The 17,659-nt window shown below is 52.1% G+C and overlaps 3 protein-coding genes across 3 annotated transcripts; all 3 read right to left on the bottom strand.

Annotated features, from left to right (window-relative positions):
* Window positions 1-1,325: 1,325 nt before the first annotated feature.
* On the bottom strand, window positions 1,326-4,039 carry NEUTE1DRAFT_117672 (uncharacterized protein; the record flags this gene model as incomplete). Its single annotated transcript, XM_009854703.1, has 3 exons — window positions 1,326-2,333; window positions 2,397-2,875; window positions 2,931-4,039. The coding sequence occupies 3 exons, from the start codon at window positions 3,340-3,342 to the stop codon at window positions 2,319-2,321; spliced, it is 906 nt and encodes a 301-aa protein (XP_009853005.1).
* A 4,860-nt stretch (window positions 4,040-8,899) lies between these two features.
* On the bottom strand, window positions 8,900-12,636 carry NEUTE1DRAFT_123641 (uncharacterized protein; the record flags this gene model as incomplete). Its single annotated transcript, XM_009854702.1, has 1 exon — window positions 8,900-12,636. One exon carries the CDS (start codon window positions 12,634-12,636, stop codon window positions 9,067-9,069), a length of 3,570 nt encoding a protein of 1,189 aa, XP_009853004.1.
* Window positions 12,637-13,773: 1,137 nt separating this feature from the next.
* On the bottom strand, window positions 13,774-17,092 carry NEUTE1DRAFT_130988 (uncharacterized protein; the record flags this gene model as incomplete). The annotated part of the gene is made up of 2 exons (XM_009854701.1): window positions 13,774-16,768; window positions 16,843-17,092. The coding sequence occupies one exon, from the start codon at window positions 16,561-16,563 to the stop codon at window positions 13,774-13,776; it is 2,790 nt and encodes a 929-aa protein (XP_009853003.1).
* Window positions 17,093-17,659: the final 567 nt, after the last annotated feature.

The raw sequence follows: 17,659 nt of genomic DNA, 5'->3' as shown, positions 1-17,659 counted from the left end.
CGGGATGACTTGGGAAGGAACCGCCCTGGACTAGAGTACCTCGAGCATCGCACTCGAGACAACGAACAACGACCAGTCAGAAAATTTATCTGGGCCAGATGCCGCCCAACGTTTCCAGCTATGGTACCTACCAGACTTCTTTGTCTATTTCCTGTGGCACTGTTATGCTCAATGCCTGGTGATGGAATCAGTCAGACTGGAATTGGCTCTAGGCCCTAGTCGAGTCCAATCCATTAGCACTTAAATTGGTTGGAAGACACGGAGAGTGGGTAGCATGGAAACCCGGCGATGTGAACATAGATGTGTAGGGACGTGCGAATCTGTAATGGAGAAGACGTGTGTTAAGTCGGAACAAAGAGATACTAGTGAAAGGGAAGTTTTCCGACCTAAAGGTACATTGAAGGATACCTGAAGCGGGAAACCTTACGAGTTGGAACAAACTTTGTCTAGAAGACAATGGGTAGGAAGAAAACAAAGAAAAATGAATATAGTTTGTCTTGGTGTTCAAGAGGAAGCGCGTCGCACACATGTCATACCGTGTAGTGTAGGTCCCCGTCTTTTTGCCCGTCTTCACCCTCACTTGCACTCTTTAGTCCAGCAGTGACTGTGAAGCCCAAGTCGTTTCATCCGACTCCCGAGTCGTAATGGGATATGTGCCATTACATGCGATAACCGAGCCATCGCCCACCCCTCGCAGTGTTTGGTCATCTTGCGATATAAGCGCCCTTGGGCCATTTGCAAAGTAGAACGTGATCTGCGGAACACTGTCGATCCTGATGGTCTGTGTAATTCCAAGTGTCCCATGACTCGAGCACGACCATCTTCACATCTCCTTTTGGTGCCTTGGTTGCTTGGCTAGCTTGGGCTAACACTACCTGATCCTAGATAGTTATAATCCCGCCGTCGGCGTCTGACAATCTACCGCTGCAGTATGCCTGGCCTCTGCCGTTATTTTCCGCCCACGCCGTCGTTTCCGACCTGAACGTGATCAGACTCTGAGCTTTGTCGATCATCCCAGGGGCATCCATTTAGGGGTTTCTTGGAGCTTTCTTGGAATGCTCCGCTTGCAACTTGGGTAGTGCCGATTTCCGCGTTGGGATGTGCTTGGCAGCTCAACGAACGGCCTCTCCGATATGGTTGCTGCATCCAGTCTCTGAATGACGATTTCGACCGATTGACAACGGATCGGAAATAGGTCGTGGGTCAATCAATGGCTTTGGGCGAACGAGTGGTGAGATGTGGAACCAGATATCACAAAGCCTTCTGGTGATGACGAACCTTCTTGCGCATGGAGGACGGCAAGAGGAATAAAGACAGTACAACCAAGTCAAGCGCGCGATGTCAAAGGAGGGGATATCTCAAAATAAAACAACTACTGTCTAAAGCAACTAGAAAAAAGAACCAAGCAAACCGAAAAAAGAACCACACCCGACACGCCCCATGCAACAACGGTGCCATGAACAACAAGAGCTGGAAACCACAATCTTCCATTTTTTCCCCTTCGCCCAAAGAAGGATGTGTAAGGACTTGGCGTCTCTTTCCCTCTAGTTCGCATCCAGCTTAAGTGTATCAACCATGGTGTGATATACTTTGTGTGCCCAGCAGTAACATTCTCCCACCCGTTCGGTTCTTCGTCGTGTCCTTCCCAAAATAAGAGCGGGAGATTAGGCAAGAAAAGCAGTTGAATGGTGTAAAACTACAACGCCGTATACTCTTGAAATCGAGGTACCATTATCCGTGTCTAAAGCCAGCTTTCTCTCCAAGATCGGATAGGTCCTGCGTGCCTAAACGTACGGAAATGCATTACTAGAGACCGTTTCCTCATGGGAAGGGAATTTCTTAACTCCAGTCAAAACCCAAAGCTTAAGAAAACACGCATACCAGCGAATGATAGGAGGCCCAGCTCAAGGAGGAAACTACTCCCGCAACACACCTCGGCTAAACATCTCGGTAAAAGCCAGCGGGTGGAAAACCATTCCTGTCTTGTGCTGGTGAACCGAAATCGTCGCCCGTCAGGCAGGCAAATTCTCAAGCAAGGGAAAGGAGTCGTTCATTTAAGGACGACCGAACTGGCTGATATCTAAAAGGGAGTAAAGGAGAGAATAGCGCTGAGGCTGGCAGATTCTCAAGGGTCACACCCACTTTGTGCCCGAATGATCCGCCTTTCTCGTGCCAAGAATTGCCTGCCTAGGAGCTTTCGTTCGTGTGATCGATCTACCAGTAATAAGCCGAAATGTTTCCCTAACGCCGAGTATGCGGATGTGATGAAAGTGTATAATACAGGCAAGTCTTTTTGTTGTCGTCGACTGGTGACTTGATCATGCATTTGTAACCTAATTAAATCGTCAGTTAGATTGATGGCGTAGATCAAGAGGCTGAAATGTAGAACCACGTACGCGAAGGATCCTCCTGGAGTAGTCTTGGTTGTCGGCGATACTGCCATCACTTAATCTCCTCTGCACGAGGACAGGGTCGAGTCGGGCGTCTGCCATGGACATCCCATCGCTGGTGCTGGGCGGCTTGCCAACGAAAGCATTGACGGCAGCGTTGCGTCGATGCTCATCCTCAATCTCCTTGTTCCGCTTGCGACGCATAAAGAGGAAGACACCCCCAACCGCGGACAAGACGACAACGACAGCCACCACGGTGCCTGCCACGATTCCGGCCGTGTTGCTCTTTCCCTTCTTGGAATCGTCGGACGAGACTGATTCGGTAGTGGTGACAGTCGATGCGGATACAGCGCTTGAGATGCTAGACGTCTTGGCCGCAGAAGTTGTTGAACTTGGTGCTGCGCTGGTGCTGGAGGTCTTAGGCTTTGAGTTCACAACCGTTGGAGCGCCCAAGTTGTAGACGCTCCACGTATCGGCACCACCGCCTGTAAAATGATTAGCATCTTACAAGGTATGACTCAGCCAGTCTCTGTAACTTACAATACTCCAAGTTATAGCCCGAGCATGTGATATCGCAATTTTCTATGTCGGTCTGGGCCGACACTGGCGGATATTCGGTACCGCACCAACACTGATCTCCTTGACTCATCGCGGCAACGGTCGTCTGGTTGCCCTTACACCATTGAAAACAGAGACCACTCGACACACCGAGATCCTTCTCTAGACCATTGCCGAAATTCATCATTTGTTGAGTGTTCATGCGTGTGGTGTTCAGCTTCAAGGTGCCTGAATCGTTGAAGCAGCCGTGGTAGGTATTTTGGTTAAAGGCGGCTTTTTCGATTGTCGGCCATGGTGGATCGTCTCTGACGAATAGTGAGCCCAAGGGTTGATGCGCTGTCGCAATGGCGCAGTTGGCGGCGAAAGCCGTTACCAGTACCGATATCGACTTCATGGTGTACGGTTGAAGGCCTTCGAGGTCTTGATGTGACGATAACAAGTCGTGGGTAACGGCAACGGTCGAGCAATCAGGTCGTCGTCGGGTTCTTGTCGTTGTCCTCGAGTGCTGATTGTGCTTGAGGTTGGGTCAAACGCAATGAACGCAGGACCCTTCGAGAGTCCTGGCGGTTTGGAGTTGAAAAGGACAAGGAAGGAATTAACCTCCTACGTGTCGAATTGAATATGAATGAAGCGGAATTCAAAGGCCTGATGATAAGGAGTGGTGCTGGCCCCTTCTTCTTGTCTCCTGTTGTTCCCTTTGTTTGCGGATTCCTTGGTATTCCTTGTTGATGGTTGACGAGGTCACGAGTGGTTGGACATTGCCTTTGTTCCAATCGATGTCGGTCGAAGGAAGACTATGACTCGACGACGGTGCTGGAGCGGGCCGAGATGGTTAGTGTGACTTGTGGACGATGGTCAAGAACGGAAATAGAGGGTCGGGATGCGACCGGGCAAGTGAGCGTGATGGTATCGTTATCGTCGTCGTCTTGGATAATGATTGTGTTGTGGTCAAACGATGGGAATTGTCGGGCACGCACACACGAGAATAGGGAGCGGAATTGAAAGGAGCGACAGTGTGGGTGTGGAGGAGGGAGCGGAAGTGGTTTTGTTTGAGAGGGAGCGGCCGGCCGAAAGTACGAAACTAAAGGCGCAAAAGTGGGAGTGGGTGTGGAAATGGGACGGAGTGGGTGGGTGTGTGGGAGACAGCGAGTGAGAGAGAGCGGGAACACACAAAATGGGAGCGGCAAAACTGAGAGGCAGACTGGCTGGCTGGGGACGGAGACGACGGACGGACGAGCAACCAACGACGGGAAAGAAAGGCAACAAGAACGGACCTGTGAAAGAGACGGAAGCCACTGTCCAATGAGAGGGGCAGGGGCCCTGGTAGCGCGGCAGGTGCAGACTGCAGTGCAGTGAGGTGCAGTGCAAATGCGCAGTGATGAGACTGATTGCCGACGGACTGGAGCGGCGGGGCGGCCACCGTAGGTACCTCTAGGTAGGTAGGTTCTTTCTCCGAACCTGGCAGACGGAATTTTCCAAATTCAATTGATTTCAAGGAGTGGCCCGCGATTGTTGTTTGATTCAAAAACCAACCGCATCCCCGAAAAAAAGATGAGCGAGTGGAAAGAGTTTGAGAGAGTGGACAAAGACCAAAGACCAGGCAGGCACAGGCGGAATGTCAAAAGGAGCTGAGGACCGTCGAGACCCGGACACCGCGGCGAAAACGGGGGCAATGCGCGAGTTGGGGGAGGACGACGGGGTCGCTGGGAAATTGCGCGATGGAGCCCAATTCCCTGACGCCTGGGGCCTCGGGATGCATCATTCAAAAATCGAAACGAGAGGCACATGCATCCCGGTCATTTCTCACCTCTCATCTGTATCGAGACCCACAAAAAGGGAGGCTGGGCTTGTCGCTGACCAATGAGGGAAGTCTTTTGCCAAAAATATGTGCCTTTACAGCTTGCCATTGGCCAGAGCTTGGTGGAGTAACACTGGAGCACGCACATTTCAGGGGTACCCGTTATTCTGTCGATCGCATGGCGGTAGGCCAGAAGGTGCGAAAAACGAAAAAGAGCGAGGAAGGGACCACGACTTCATGTTCGTTCAAATGGAAGGTTCTGCTATTATGTATGTACTCGAGTTAGCTAAGACCTCGCTCACTGTTAGTGCTCTCGAGGTTTTTGCCGGACTGACCGTATCTTTTTGCATAACCATTTATACCAACAGTTACAAGCGCTCCTGAGCTTTACCTGTAGCCCAGCCTCGCAACTACTCCATCAAAACCAGGAAACTATAGAAAACAGGAGATGAGACACGATCTGCCCAGAGAATAGCAATCTTGCCATCTTACCTCTATTCGGGATGAAGGACAAACAATCATGTTCTGCTTTCTGTACCACATCAGAAGACGCAATGCCTTTTCTGTGCAGTCATTCCACCACCGGGATTCTGCCCCTTTTTTAATGTACCTGGGGGATACCTAGATGAATGAATGAATGAAAGATGATAGTGGTGACTTGCCAGCTTGCTTACATATGCACAGCATCGATGAAACGGGATCACCGCCAGCTTAAGCCACGCGGGCATCAATGTTGACGGTTTGTTGACCACTCCCAGCGGTCCAACCACGCATCCGTCGCCATTGGGGACCATCCGACAACGACGATACGTAACCTCTTGACGAAGAAACAGGGGGATAGCAACATGAAACAACAAACACGGGGGGTTTGCCAGACAAAGATTCCACCTTGACGGGCACCACCCTTTCTCAAACGGTCGGGTCCCGTCATTCCCCAGGGCACCGAGAGACCGTGGCCGAATTGAACGAGGCCTCTCAATTGGGGGTCGTTACTTATCCCACTGTTCAGGTCCTCCATTTTTATTTGTACATTTGTATTTCTTCCATCGCCATCTGTTTCTCCATGGTGTCAGTCTCTTGCCAAGGTGGAAGGTCGAGCTTCGAGAGCTTCCTTCCATGTTCGCTTTCTCTAGTTGTCTTGGCGTTCGGATACGAAAGGAGTCTCCACTTCAATGACACTGCATGGACTGGTCCAGCCAGGCTCGCTGCCGCAGCATTCTCAGTTCAGCCGATAGGATCCTCATGATCTGTCGAGAGCAAAAGCAAAAGCTTGTCCTTTGAAAAGAAGTGGCCAACCACAATCATGAAATCATCAACGACCATCAGAAAATGCATCTGTCAGCTAATTAGGATACCAAATACTATTGGAAATACTACTTCAGCTACTTCAGATACGAAGTGTAGAGTGTGAGTAAAAAGGCGCCGCCTGACCGCAGGATATTCGTATCACGGTAGCATTGCGCTACACACCATTGCACCACTCTCAAACAAACTGCTACACTACACTACCTCCCTAGTGTAATAAGTGTACACTACGCATCGCCAAAAAAAACACCTCTAGCCAGAGTTCATTCATCTTGCACCGTTTGGGTTCTCAAACACAGGACTCCGAGTGTCGTCTTTATCTGGTGTACATATCTGCCTCCTCAACCCCGTCAATAACTGCCGACCCGATTGTTCCGACAGCTTTTCTTCCAGCGCACCTCAACCTGAACATACTTTAGTCAGCAGCGGATACCTGCCTAATCCCGTGGTCATCACTGCTTTTGCAGTTCCTGTTCCCTCCTTCTTGACGGGAAAACTCCGGCGGAGCTCTGGAGGAGGTCGGATCGGGCAACAGGATCGATCACCTTTGTTCACACTTCTCTTTCCAGTCCTGTCCTTGAATCGTTTCTTTCTGGTTTCGTAACACACACACTACACTAGACGGGTAAGGTAGACAGTGCCATCCGATGCTTTTGGAATTTCTTGCGAAGCACCGTACTGCTCGCTACTCATTGTTTCGGTGCTGACATGACCACTTGCAACTGGCAGTTACAACTGGCAACCGCATCACACCCGCATAATACTGGCAGCTACCTTCCAACAAACTGGACGATCTCCTCTCTTCCGCCCGTACCTGCGTTCGACCTTATGTTTCTACGTACCTTTGTACATGCATGTATACACACTTGGCCCGTACATGTGTACACAATACCGCTCGTATGAACCCTACTGCGTACCTACATAAAATCCCCTTTGGAGAGACGCCCGTCCCCAACCGCAAGAAATAGTATGTAGGTTCCCCTGATTTCTGCATCAGTATGGAACGTAAGAAAAGTCCCTATTTCTGTACATACAGCCACCACCACCAACCACTCTGCAACTCATCGCGATGAACCATACCATTTCGTTCCATCGATTGATAACTACCTCTAGACAGCCCAATTCGGGATCCACCATTCCTAGTAAATCGACCCATTATCTGTTTTTCACTTTCATCCATACTCTCTACCTAGAGGATACAGTACTCAACAACAAAATGCGTCATGACATTAGTAACCGAGATAGACGGACGTAAAATGCTATGTAAAAGACGACGGGGAATTATGTAGGGTAGTCTCGAAATCAAGCAATGACCGACCGGACTGACCCCGGCCGATTAGGAACCAAACTGCAAGTACATATGCACCTGTCCGCTTCCGCGCGCACGTAGGTATGTACGTACCACGCTCAACAGTTCCGTTCGTTCTCAGCACAGCCTCCGCCCGCCGCCCGCCGCCAGCTGTCAACTTAAGCCTGTGCTGCCTGCTTCCACCCAATACCCAATACCATATTTCCTGGGGCTTCCTTCCTTCCTTCCTTGCGCCGCCATCAATGTCACTTCACTTTGATTTGCTTGCTTGAGGGGGGGACTGGCTGACGGCTGACGGCCGCCTGTGCGCCGGAAACGAATTAATGCGCTTAATGCGGCGGGTGGAGTTAGCGTTAGGTCATCCGTCGGAGTTCCTTACCCGCCCTGCCCGCTTCCTGCTTGCATTGCGACCAATCGACTGAACCGACGTCCGTTGTGTAGTGCAGTGCAGACCTGAGAGTGTGTGACACTGACATTGACATTGACACTGACAAACAGCTGACAGCGAGGTGACAGGTGACTAACAGGAGACATGACATGACATGACATGACCGGTCCGGACTCTTGCAACTGGAACTTCGGGAACGGAACGAATTGCGCGCGGTGATGATATACATAGTACTGTACACTACACCAACAGAATAGGGGAGATTAGGTATCTATGCGACGCGACGGACGGGCTTTAGTGATACGTACTACATAACCATTCGTTTATTCATTGTATGCGATCCGTTTACTGTACTTGTTTGATCTGTCAATGAATAGATGGATGGATGGATGGATGGATTTCATGATACATGCAATCAATGGTACAGCCAAACTACACTACTACATGTAGGTTGGTAGATGTAGATGTGAACTATTCTGAGATGAGATCTTTGCGAAGGGAAGGGAAGGGATATCCGAGACCTGTTGAATCGGGGTCTAGAATGTCTTCGGTACTAGTAGGAACCGAAGATGTTAGCAGCTGCAATCCAATGTGAACGGGGAAGTGTGGCCGGCTTGGAAGGGAATCATCAGAATCACATGGGTTGTTTGTGTAATTTTAGAAGGTCAAAACAACAAGAACGAAATCAAGTGAAGTTGGTATCTTAACGAAGCCACACAAAGACAATTGACAAAGACAATTTTGAAGAGAGAGAGAGTCACGGAGTGTCAATGAAATACCCCTCAAATGTACTTTTGCATAATCGCAAAATTGTCTGGCGGTACTTATGCGTCAATATACTAACAGTATTCCTGTCGATTAATGAGCATGCATACTAGTGCACTAACCCTCCATTTCCCGACGTAGGAACTTTATGATCCTTTCATGTCCAGCCATCCGTAGCCACAAATAAACACATCCAAGCCTGGAAATCTACCAAGCTCTCCAGTCTCGTTCACAAGGTCACAGAAATCAAGATAGTTACTAAGTCACTAAAGCTTTTATAATAACTCGGTCCTGTACTATGTACATTAACTGACAAAGCAGCATCTCGAGACCAGTTTGGAAATTTTCAGTCGTAAAAACAAGCAAAAGCAATAAAGCAGCAAATTGGTGACACAAGCTTGTTGGAGCTATCAAGCTAAATTAATGAAGCTTTATGGACGTTGGACCACTACGTTCAAGAACGAACTAATGAATACACACAAGCAAGTTCAACTGGTCAGTCTCGCTCTTCCCTTCCTCTCCCCTCCCCTGATGGGCCCAGGCCTAACTAAGCCTACCGATGATGCTCCTCACTCTCCACACACTCCGTCCGATGCGTCTTCCAATCCCTCCTCTGACACTCGGCGCTACAATACTTGACCTTCAAACACCTCGCACACTTTCTCAACACCTCGGCCGTTTTCCCCGCCGTCTCCCCCCCTTTTGCTTTTCGTTCCTCCACCAACTCCTCCTCCCCCTTCCCACAGGACCTACACCTCTCCTCCTTTTTGCGGAGTGCCTCCTCCAACCCGCGCTCGGCAATCTTTTTCGCCAAAACCGGATCAAACACCACTTTTTCCACGGCGGGGGAGCAATACGGAGCGGAAATAGCCACGCGCGTGGCGTGCGGCGCGGCGGCGGACTCCCACAGGGGTAAGGAGAGGTAATTGGGTGGGAAATGGCCGGTACCGCAGGTACAGAGGACGGGGTCGCCCTTCTTAAGGCTCAAAGGAACCTGGCCGGTGGTGGCGTATTCGCATGACGAGGGGGAATGGGACCAGGCACGGCAGCGCTCCGCAAAAGAAGGGAGGATGGATTTCCAGAGGGCGAGCTCGGCGTCGGTGACGGAGAGGTCGACGCAGTCGAGGGTGCGGAGGAGGACGAGGAAGGATTGGAGGTCTTCGTCGTCGTCGTCGTTGTCGGTGTTCTTGTTGTTGTTCTTTTTGGCAAGCAGAGAGTGAGTAAGCGGCAGCACGGCTGCGTCGATGACTATCCCGCCACCAGACTGGGCGCTGCAATCGAGTCGGATCGCGGAAACGAGGATGAGGATGTGCCTACCATCCGATGACGATGAACTGGACCCGGACCCGGAAACGGGACAGAGGGCGAAAAGACCGGATTGTCCCACTTGCAGGCCGGCAGCGATATTGATCATGGTGTGGAGGGATTCCTTGAGGTTCAGTCTTGCCGAGTCCCAGCTGGTTTCAGGCAGACCCTTTTCAAAAGCGGCTTGACGCTCGCGGAGTTCGCGGGGCGAGTACATAGAGGAAGCTAAGGGCCCGAGAAACGAGAGTCGAGAGGTGTCGGAGATGGAAAGGATGGGGAGCGAGTCGAGGTTTACCGTGGGGGCGTTGAGTGGGGTGGGGACGAGCTGGCTTGTCTCTGACGATGAGTCGGCGGTTTGAAGGACCGTAGGGAAAATGTACTCGTCTAGCACTTTTGCAGCGAGAGGGTTAAGGATCGCGGGCGCGATCACTTCAATGTACCCTGATTTGCGAGCGATGCGAGTTTTGCTGCCTTCTTTGAGGACGGGTGTCGGGAAGACGAGTGGTTTGACGAGTGTCCCGGCACCCAAGACAATGTCGATAGTCCACGGAGAAGACTGTCGAAGACTGATGGGGACCGTCTTATCAGCCAGTAGTTTTTTGTCCTCTTCCGTAATGAAATCCAGATGGCCGGTGATGGTCGTGAGAGTACCCGAAGTGACGTCGAAGCTGGCAGTAAACACCGGACAGCCATCCGCTTCCGCCTCGGTTGCCGTCGTCGACTCAGACACCACTTCCTCCAACGCCTTTTGCAACAAGGCATCCTGCACGACATTACCGCCGATCTTTTCCATGATAACTCGCCGGAACTCCTCCCTATCCGTCTCAAACTGGCCACCAACCACGCCGATAAAGTCCATAAAGGTCTGCCACAGACCTTTACCCCAGGTTATCTTAATCAACTCTTGCCCCTCATGCACCACCCGCTGACCCTCGATCTGGTAAATCACCGAATCCTCATAAACCCTCCACGCCGCCTCCGCCAGCTCCTTTGCATCGACGTTGACGACCGGTGACTTCCTCCATTTTCCGCCGTGCTGCTGCCCAGGAGCAAGCCACCTAGAATGTTTCCTAAACAGCCGATTACTGATGTGCAGTCCCTGTTCCTCCAACTTCTTCACCCTAGCAGCCGCAGCCGCAGCCATCGCTTCCTTGTCCTTATCAAGCCCTTGAAGTTGTTCACGATCCTCATCATACAGACTACTCGCGGCCAAAAGACACTCATCCACCGTCGCCTTAACACTTGCATTACTCCAATATTCCACCGGTGCCATACCTAAAATGAACGCGCCGGTCGTGTGGTTGGCGAAAATCGAAGCCTCAGCTTGGGCAGAACTAGAATTATTAGAGTCCATGTTACCATCGCCGTTAACATTATCAACAACCAGCGAAAGCCCCTCCCTGTCGTCCAGAACCAGCGTCGAAGAAGCGCGGTCTTTAAGCAATCGCTTGGCGGCTACCAGCAGCCCAAGAAGGCCAGGCGGGTCGGGAACGCCAGCTGCAGAGGGGTCCCAAAGCGAAGAGAGGTCGGTAGTGTCGATTATGTCGAATTGTATTTTGCTCTTCGCCGCTGCTGGTGGGTGAAGGAGTGACTGGCAAAGGGGGAACCAGCCGTCTACCGCGAACCGAATCGTCAGTCTCTTTTGCTCCGCGGCCGCCAGCTCCCGGAAGGCAAGAGACCATTGAGTGAATTGGTGCTTCGCTACGCGGAGGGCTGTCATGTGTCCATTGGGGTCCTCGTCAATGCCGTCGTTGAAGTCGTTGCCGTCTCTGTCAATGCGCAGCGGGGAGAGCTCGGTGAGAGGAGCCTTGATCAGCGCGAGATGGTACCCCAGCACACCATTGGAGGGGTAAGCGAGACGACGATGGCTACCCGGGGATTGCGATTCGGATTCGGACTCGGAATCCGGTTCGGATAACAAACCGGCGGCAAACGTAGGGTTGGGAAACAGCATCATTGCGTTGGCTATGTTCTGGTCAAACTCCCACGCCACCTGAACGTAGAACCGGATCTGATCCTTCAAGAGCACAGTCAACGGCGCTGCCGACGAGCCTAAGGCCCACTTCTGGCGCTGCTCGTCGGGCGATGACCGCATCCCCTCGACAAGAGCTGAATGAAGTTCTCCAACCTTCTCTGTATCGAGTGCTGACCTTGCTGCTTCGGCGTATTGTTCCCAAACACCTCTCACCGCGTCCAAACTCTTTTGGTTGACCAAGTGTATCGTCCCGCCGTATGGTCCTTGCTCCCAGTCCTCCATCGTCTTGGAAACCTGACATAACTTTTCCGCTTGGGAAGCTAGTAGGTCCCTGGTTTCAGGATCGGGAAGGAATCGCGTGTAGTAAATGTCCCATATCCTGGCGAGCTTTTCCTTTGCAGCCTTTTCTTTCGCATCCTTTTCCACCTCCATATCAACACCCCCCTCCCCATTTCCTCCCGCCTCAGCACCATCCAAATCCACTCCCAAAACAAGACTCAACACCAACACATTCCTCGCCACCACGTACTTATCCTCATGACTCACCGTAACATCAATCTTCCTCCTGCTCTCCCTCCTGCTCCCCCTTAGACCAGGACTCCTCTGCCTTGGACTGTTGCTATTGCTCGCATCACTTTTCTGCTGTCCATGCTCCCCAACTTCGGCATAAGCAGTATACAAGATATGCCGAACATCTTTGCCTCCAATGACAAGGACATCAACGTCTAGATCAGGCGGGAGGGGAGAGACGAGGTTGGTGGCTGGGGTGGTGGATAGAGGGTCAAAGGGGGATTGTTGTGTGAGTTTAGATTTGCTTGTGGTGGTAGTATCTGGTGTCGTCATCTCGTCTGATTGCCCTGGAAACCTCCGTCGAAGATTTGAACTGGACTGAATATGAATTGGGTAAAGGTATGTTGTTGGCGGTGTTGGTTTTTTTTGATGTTATGAGGTAGTCGCTTGGTTTCGGGGTGCTGGTTTCCAAATCGGAGATGACGGTTAATTAAGTACGAGGTAAAGTCTAATTGGAAACAAAGTTGGGATACAAGTTGATAGTTGTTGTTGAGACGTGTGAGAAAAGGGCGGAAGTTGTTGAGCCCAGCAGCAATGGAATCCGACAGTGCCTGATGGACGCTCCAGTTCTCCTGCAGTGACCCCAGGCCCTACCAACGAAGTGAGGTCGGCGACGATGGTGGGGCTTTCCATGTGCTGTCACAGTAAATGCACAGTGGACGTCAAGGTGAGGCAGGTGCAGTGGCTCGTGCACACATATCGATGTTTACTTAGCTGTCTTGGCTGCAGGTGAGGCAATCGCGACCACGTGCTGTCTACCCAACGATGGGAGACCCTCCTCAACGGGCCAAAGTCACGATAGTGACGAGCAGGGGCAATACGAACTTTACTTGAAAGAGCAAAATCGACCAAAGATTGAATTATCCCAAAACAGCTCTAGCCAAAAAAAACATTGAACACTACTACGTATGTACCTAGATGGGCAGGTAGGTATTGACCGCCCCTTTCCAACAGAGTAAACAAAACAAAACAAGTGACGCCGACAGGGTCGTATCCATAAGTACGTCCTTTCCTCCTAAACCGCCTTCCCATTATTTCTCTTCCCCTTTTCCGCCTTGTTATTTTCCAGACACCGACGGAAGAGGAACCAAGAAAATTGAGTAACCCCCAAATCAGTACCCTAGTCGTACACTCCCCTCCCGTTGTCCCCGTTTGACCGGAGTTGATTATTCCCTGTTCTTTTGAAGCGCGTCGGACAGTCGCCGCCGTCCCATTAATAACCTGCAGTATGCATTAGGCCTCTTCTACCGATCAGAAGAGTAGGTAGGTTGATGTCCAGTCATTATGTTAACCTTCCCAACGACGCGGACCCTCAAAAGAACCAAAAAGCGCAAACCAAATACCCAAACCAAAAACAAGAGATGCAAAACAGATAATCAACCCACCGCCACCTCTTCTTGCTCACTCATCTCATGACCCAAAGTACATATTACTCCCATCATGACCACTCCCATCGCCTTCATGGGCATCCCCAAACATGTTTACTTCGGCCGCTGCATCGTACCCCTCCATGACCTCGAATTTGGTCATACCGTCCAAGTTCCCGAGCATCAAGTTCTGATCCATTTGATGCTCATACCCATGCAGAAGCATGTTCGTTGGATCGACGTGGGTGGGACCGACCGCCGCGCCCATCCCCATGCTTGTGGCGGGACCTGGAATGTTGGACATGCTGCCATGGCTAGGATCCATATCGTAGTACGTTGGTCCCTGATTGCCTTGTTGCTGCTGGGTATGCGTGGGTGGTGACGAGCTACTCGACAACTCCGGCGGCGTATAGTGACTCACAGCACTCTTGGCTGGCGATGCAGCATTCTGTGATTTGGGAAGCCCAAAATCCGACCCTGGTCCGTGATGTTCGGTAATCGATATCGACGGGTGGCTAGCATGACTATAGCTACTCACAGCTGACGGCGAATTGGCGTAGTTTCTCGATGCTGGTGAGTCCACGTTCATGACTTCATTAACCCTCGGATCGAAGCTCGGCATGGGCGCTGAAGACACTGATGATACCGACATGGTAGCTGCAGCCGGGTTCATCGTCGATGAACTAGGCATCGCACCATGCCCATGACCCGCATGACCCGATACAATGCTCGGCGGCAGATTTGGAACATTTCCCATTGGCATATCCAACAAGCCCGGAAACTGTTCGTCGTCGATTATATGATCGTAGTCGTTCCCGGGAGAGTTGGGCACCGAGCTATCGGAATAGCCTGAAAAGCTGCTGACGGAGCTGCTGGTCGAATGATGGCTCCTTGACCGATCTCTCGTGCGATCGCTCTTGTCCTTTCTCTCCTCCATATCCGGCCTGTTCTTCCGTGGCCGGCCACGCTTGACCACCTTACGCACGATGCCGTCAAAAGCACCAACGCACATGCCCCGCTGCCGGTGTCGTGTGAGTGCATCATGCCGCGCGAAGCTGTTACCGCATTCGCATGGGTATGGCTTGATGCCCGTGTGGATCTTGGCGTGGCGTTTGAGGTCGTGTTGGCGCACAAAGCACTTTTTACAGGTTGGACATTGGTATTGCCTGTCATTAAGGTGTGTCTGTACGTGGCTCTTGATGTTTTCTTTGCGGCCGAACCGTTTCCGACAGTCTTCGTACGTGCACACCCATTTGCCATCGGCGGGATCGGGACCTTCAATGTACTGGGCAATGTCGTCGAGAGTCACGCCAGTTTCGGTCTTGGTCTCTTCGATGTTGATGCTAGCAATGCTGGCAGCACTGGCGATGGAGGCAATCGAGTCGGTTCTTCGGTGCGGGGAGCCGCGGCGCGAGGGAGAAACTGAACTCTGGCGACTGGAGGCTTGTGGATCAGCATCGCCATATTCTGATGGAGGTCCAAGGTCCGGCTTGTTGTCGAAAGGGCTCATCCCCCCAAGACCCTGCATCTGAGATCCCATCTGTGGCCCCATCTGCGACCCCATGTCAGGGAAAGTGAAACCATGCTCCAGCTTGATGAAGTCAGAGTGGATCCTCAACAAGTCTTCGTCTTGAGCTGCAGGAAGCGTGTGCGATTGGAAGGTCGTGGGCATGCTGTCGGCTTGGGACGTTGCAGGTGCAGCAGCAGCCATAGCCTCCGCCTGCTGGCGCAGTTCCTGGAAAATGCCCGAGTTGCGATTGCTTCGGTGCCCTCGTATGGGTTTGAGTGTTTCCTCCATAGACTCGTCGTAATCGTCTGCAAACCTGCTGGGCCTTAGTGTCTGTTGCTGTTGCTGCTGCTGCTGCTGCTGCTGTGTTGCTTGTTGTTTCATGAAGCGATCGTGTGGCGTTTCCATGGGTGTTGGGGGATAGAATCCTGCCTCATTTTCAGTATTCCCGCTCAACACGTCAGATCCTGCGAGCTTACCGGCGGCATTGTGCATGGGAGGTGTTTCTGGCCTCTGCCCATTCGCCATAGGCTCGTACTTTGCAAGTTTGTCTATGAGGCTGTTGTTTAATCCAACGCTTACCCGCCTTGACGCTCGGCGCAACTGGGTGTTGGATGCCTCGCCCTCTGATATCCAGCCTCCTTGTCCCGTCCCTGCGGGGCTTTGGTCTGGAAAGCTCATAAAGTTCGGAGTAGAGAGCGCCGCCTCCGAGGCAAAAAAGTCAAAATTTGGGGTTGCGGAGGATGATGAAGCCATGACATTATTGTTGTTGCTGTCATAGCTGACCTGGTTCCTCTTCATCATGGCGTCAAAGTTGGGATCTATGTAGGTATCGTAGGACAGAGACAGTTCGGGTATCGGGCCCTGCGAGGCCAATCCATCCATGAAGTGGTTTCGTTGATGTGGTGTGCCATGGGGCGATAGTAGAAACGAGTCGCCGCTGTCACTCGACAGGTCACTGTAGTCGGTTTGGCTGGAGCTAGGGCGTGCTATAAGGTGCGCCTGGTGTTGCTGTTGTGCTAGGATATCCTGTGGTGCCGCTGGCAGACTCGTGGGTATTCCTGTGTCTGGGCCCGTCGTGCTGACAAGGGTTGAGTAGTCTTGCTGGGACGTGGTTGTGATTGTTGAAGACATGAGAGGGTGACGCCTGGTATCCAGGCTAACGCCTCGTCGATGGCCCATGTGAGGGCGTTGATGCTGTTGTTGTGGGAAAGTCGGCAAGGGAGCGATCTTGACAGCCTCAAAGGCGGATGGAGTCGAATTTTGACGCCGATGTAGCCGCTGTCGTGGGCGGGCGACGCCGGATAGAGGAGGATTGGACATCATTGTTAGATATGGTAGCGATAGACTAGTAGAGTAGAGGGAGTCGTCGTCGTCGTCGTCTTCTTCGTCGTCGTCGTAGCGATCGTATTTGCGCAGAGGACTGGGCCAGACGAGGATGTAGGTATTAGGTGGAAGGTGTGGTTCCCGGGTAGACTGTCGATTGAAGCAAAGAGCTGTCAGCTGTTGTTTTCCTTGCAGTCCCCCTGCACTGTTGATGTGCGCGTCAAGGTCCGTGTGAGCCATGTGGGCAGCAGCTCGGAGTAGGTGCAGTGTCAGCCTTACCTCACGCAGCGCAAGCCGGACGACCTAGCGAATCTCGTCGCGCGCTTGGGCTCAGAACAGTAACGAGGTGGGATGATGTCGGGATGATGTCTCGATGCCCCGTGTGCAAGGCGATGCGATGATGCTGGACGGGATGGCCACGCGAGCGGATGGTGCAATGCCTGGAGATGCAGGCACTCTACGAACGGCCGCCGCTCCCTGGTGTCTGGCGTCTGTCTGGCTGCAGGGCTCCTCCGTCGGTCGTCTACCTACCTAGGCAGCCTGTGTGGTCCTATAGAGCTCAACGGCTCGCGACTGGACGCGTTACGGGCTTTGTGTGGATACTCGGTGTATGTACCTCTCTCTCTCTCTCTGGCTGGTGAGGGAGGGAGTGGTACGGTACACGATGAATGGAGAGACAGATACCAATCGTGTAGTGTCGAGGGGGAAATTTGCTGATGGGTTGCAGTTGGAGGATGCAGCAGCCAGCCAGCCAGCACACACACACATGCGCCGTTGTCTTATCACAACAACACAGCAACACAGCTGAGTGGTAAAACGAAACAGACGAACGGGGATCCAAGCTGAATGGCAAGAGTGGGTTTGATTGGGGCGTTTGCCGGGGATGAGCCAAGGCCCTCACGAGACGTCTTGGTCAGGGCAGTGCCAGTGGTGTGCGTGCTGACCACACATTCGTTCACTTGCCGACGCCCTCCCACTGAATGCCCCCTTGTCGATGTCCACTGTTGGCTCGGATTTTTGTTTTCGTGCGCCCCCATCGAGTGTTGTTGCCAGGGACAACTCCCAGCTCCAAGCACGGCCAGGCACCCTGAGCTCT

The sequence above is a fragment of the Neurospora tetrasperma genome (assembly GCF_000213175.1).
Source record: "Neurospora tetrasperma FGSC 2508 unplaced genomic scaffold NEUTE1scaffold_5, whole genome shotgun sequence".
Lineage (NCBI taxonomy): Eukaryota > Fungi > Ascomycota > Sordariomycetes > Sordariales > Sordariaceae > Neurospora > Neurospora tetrasperma.
The sequence above is the reverse complement of the archived record's forward strand: the minus strand, read 5'-3'. Positions and strand labels throughout refer to the sequence as shown.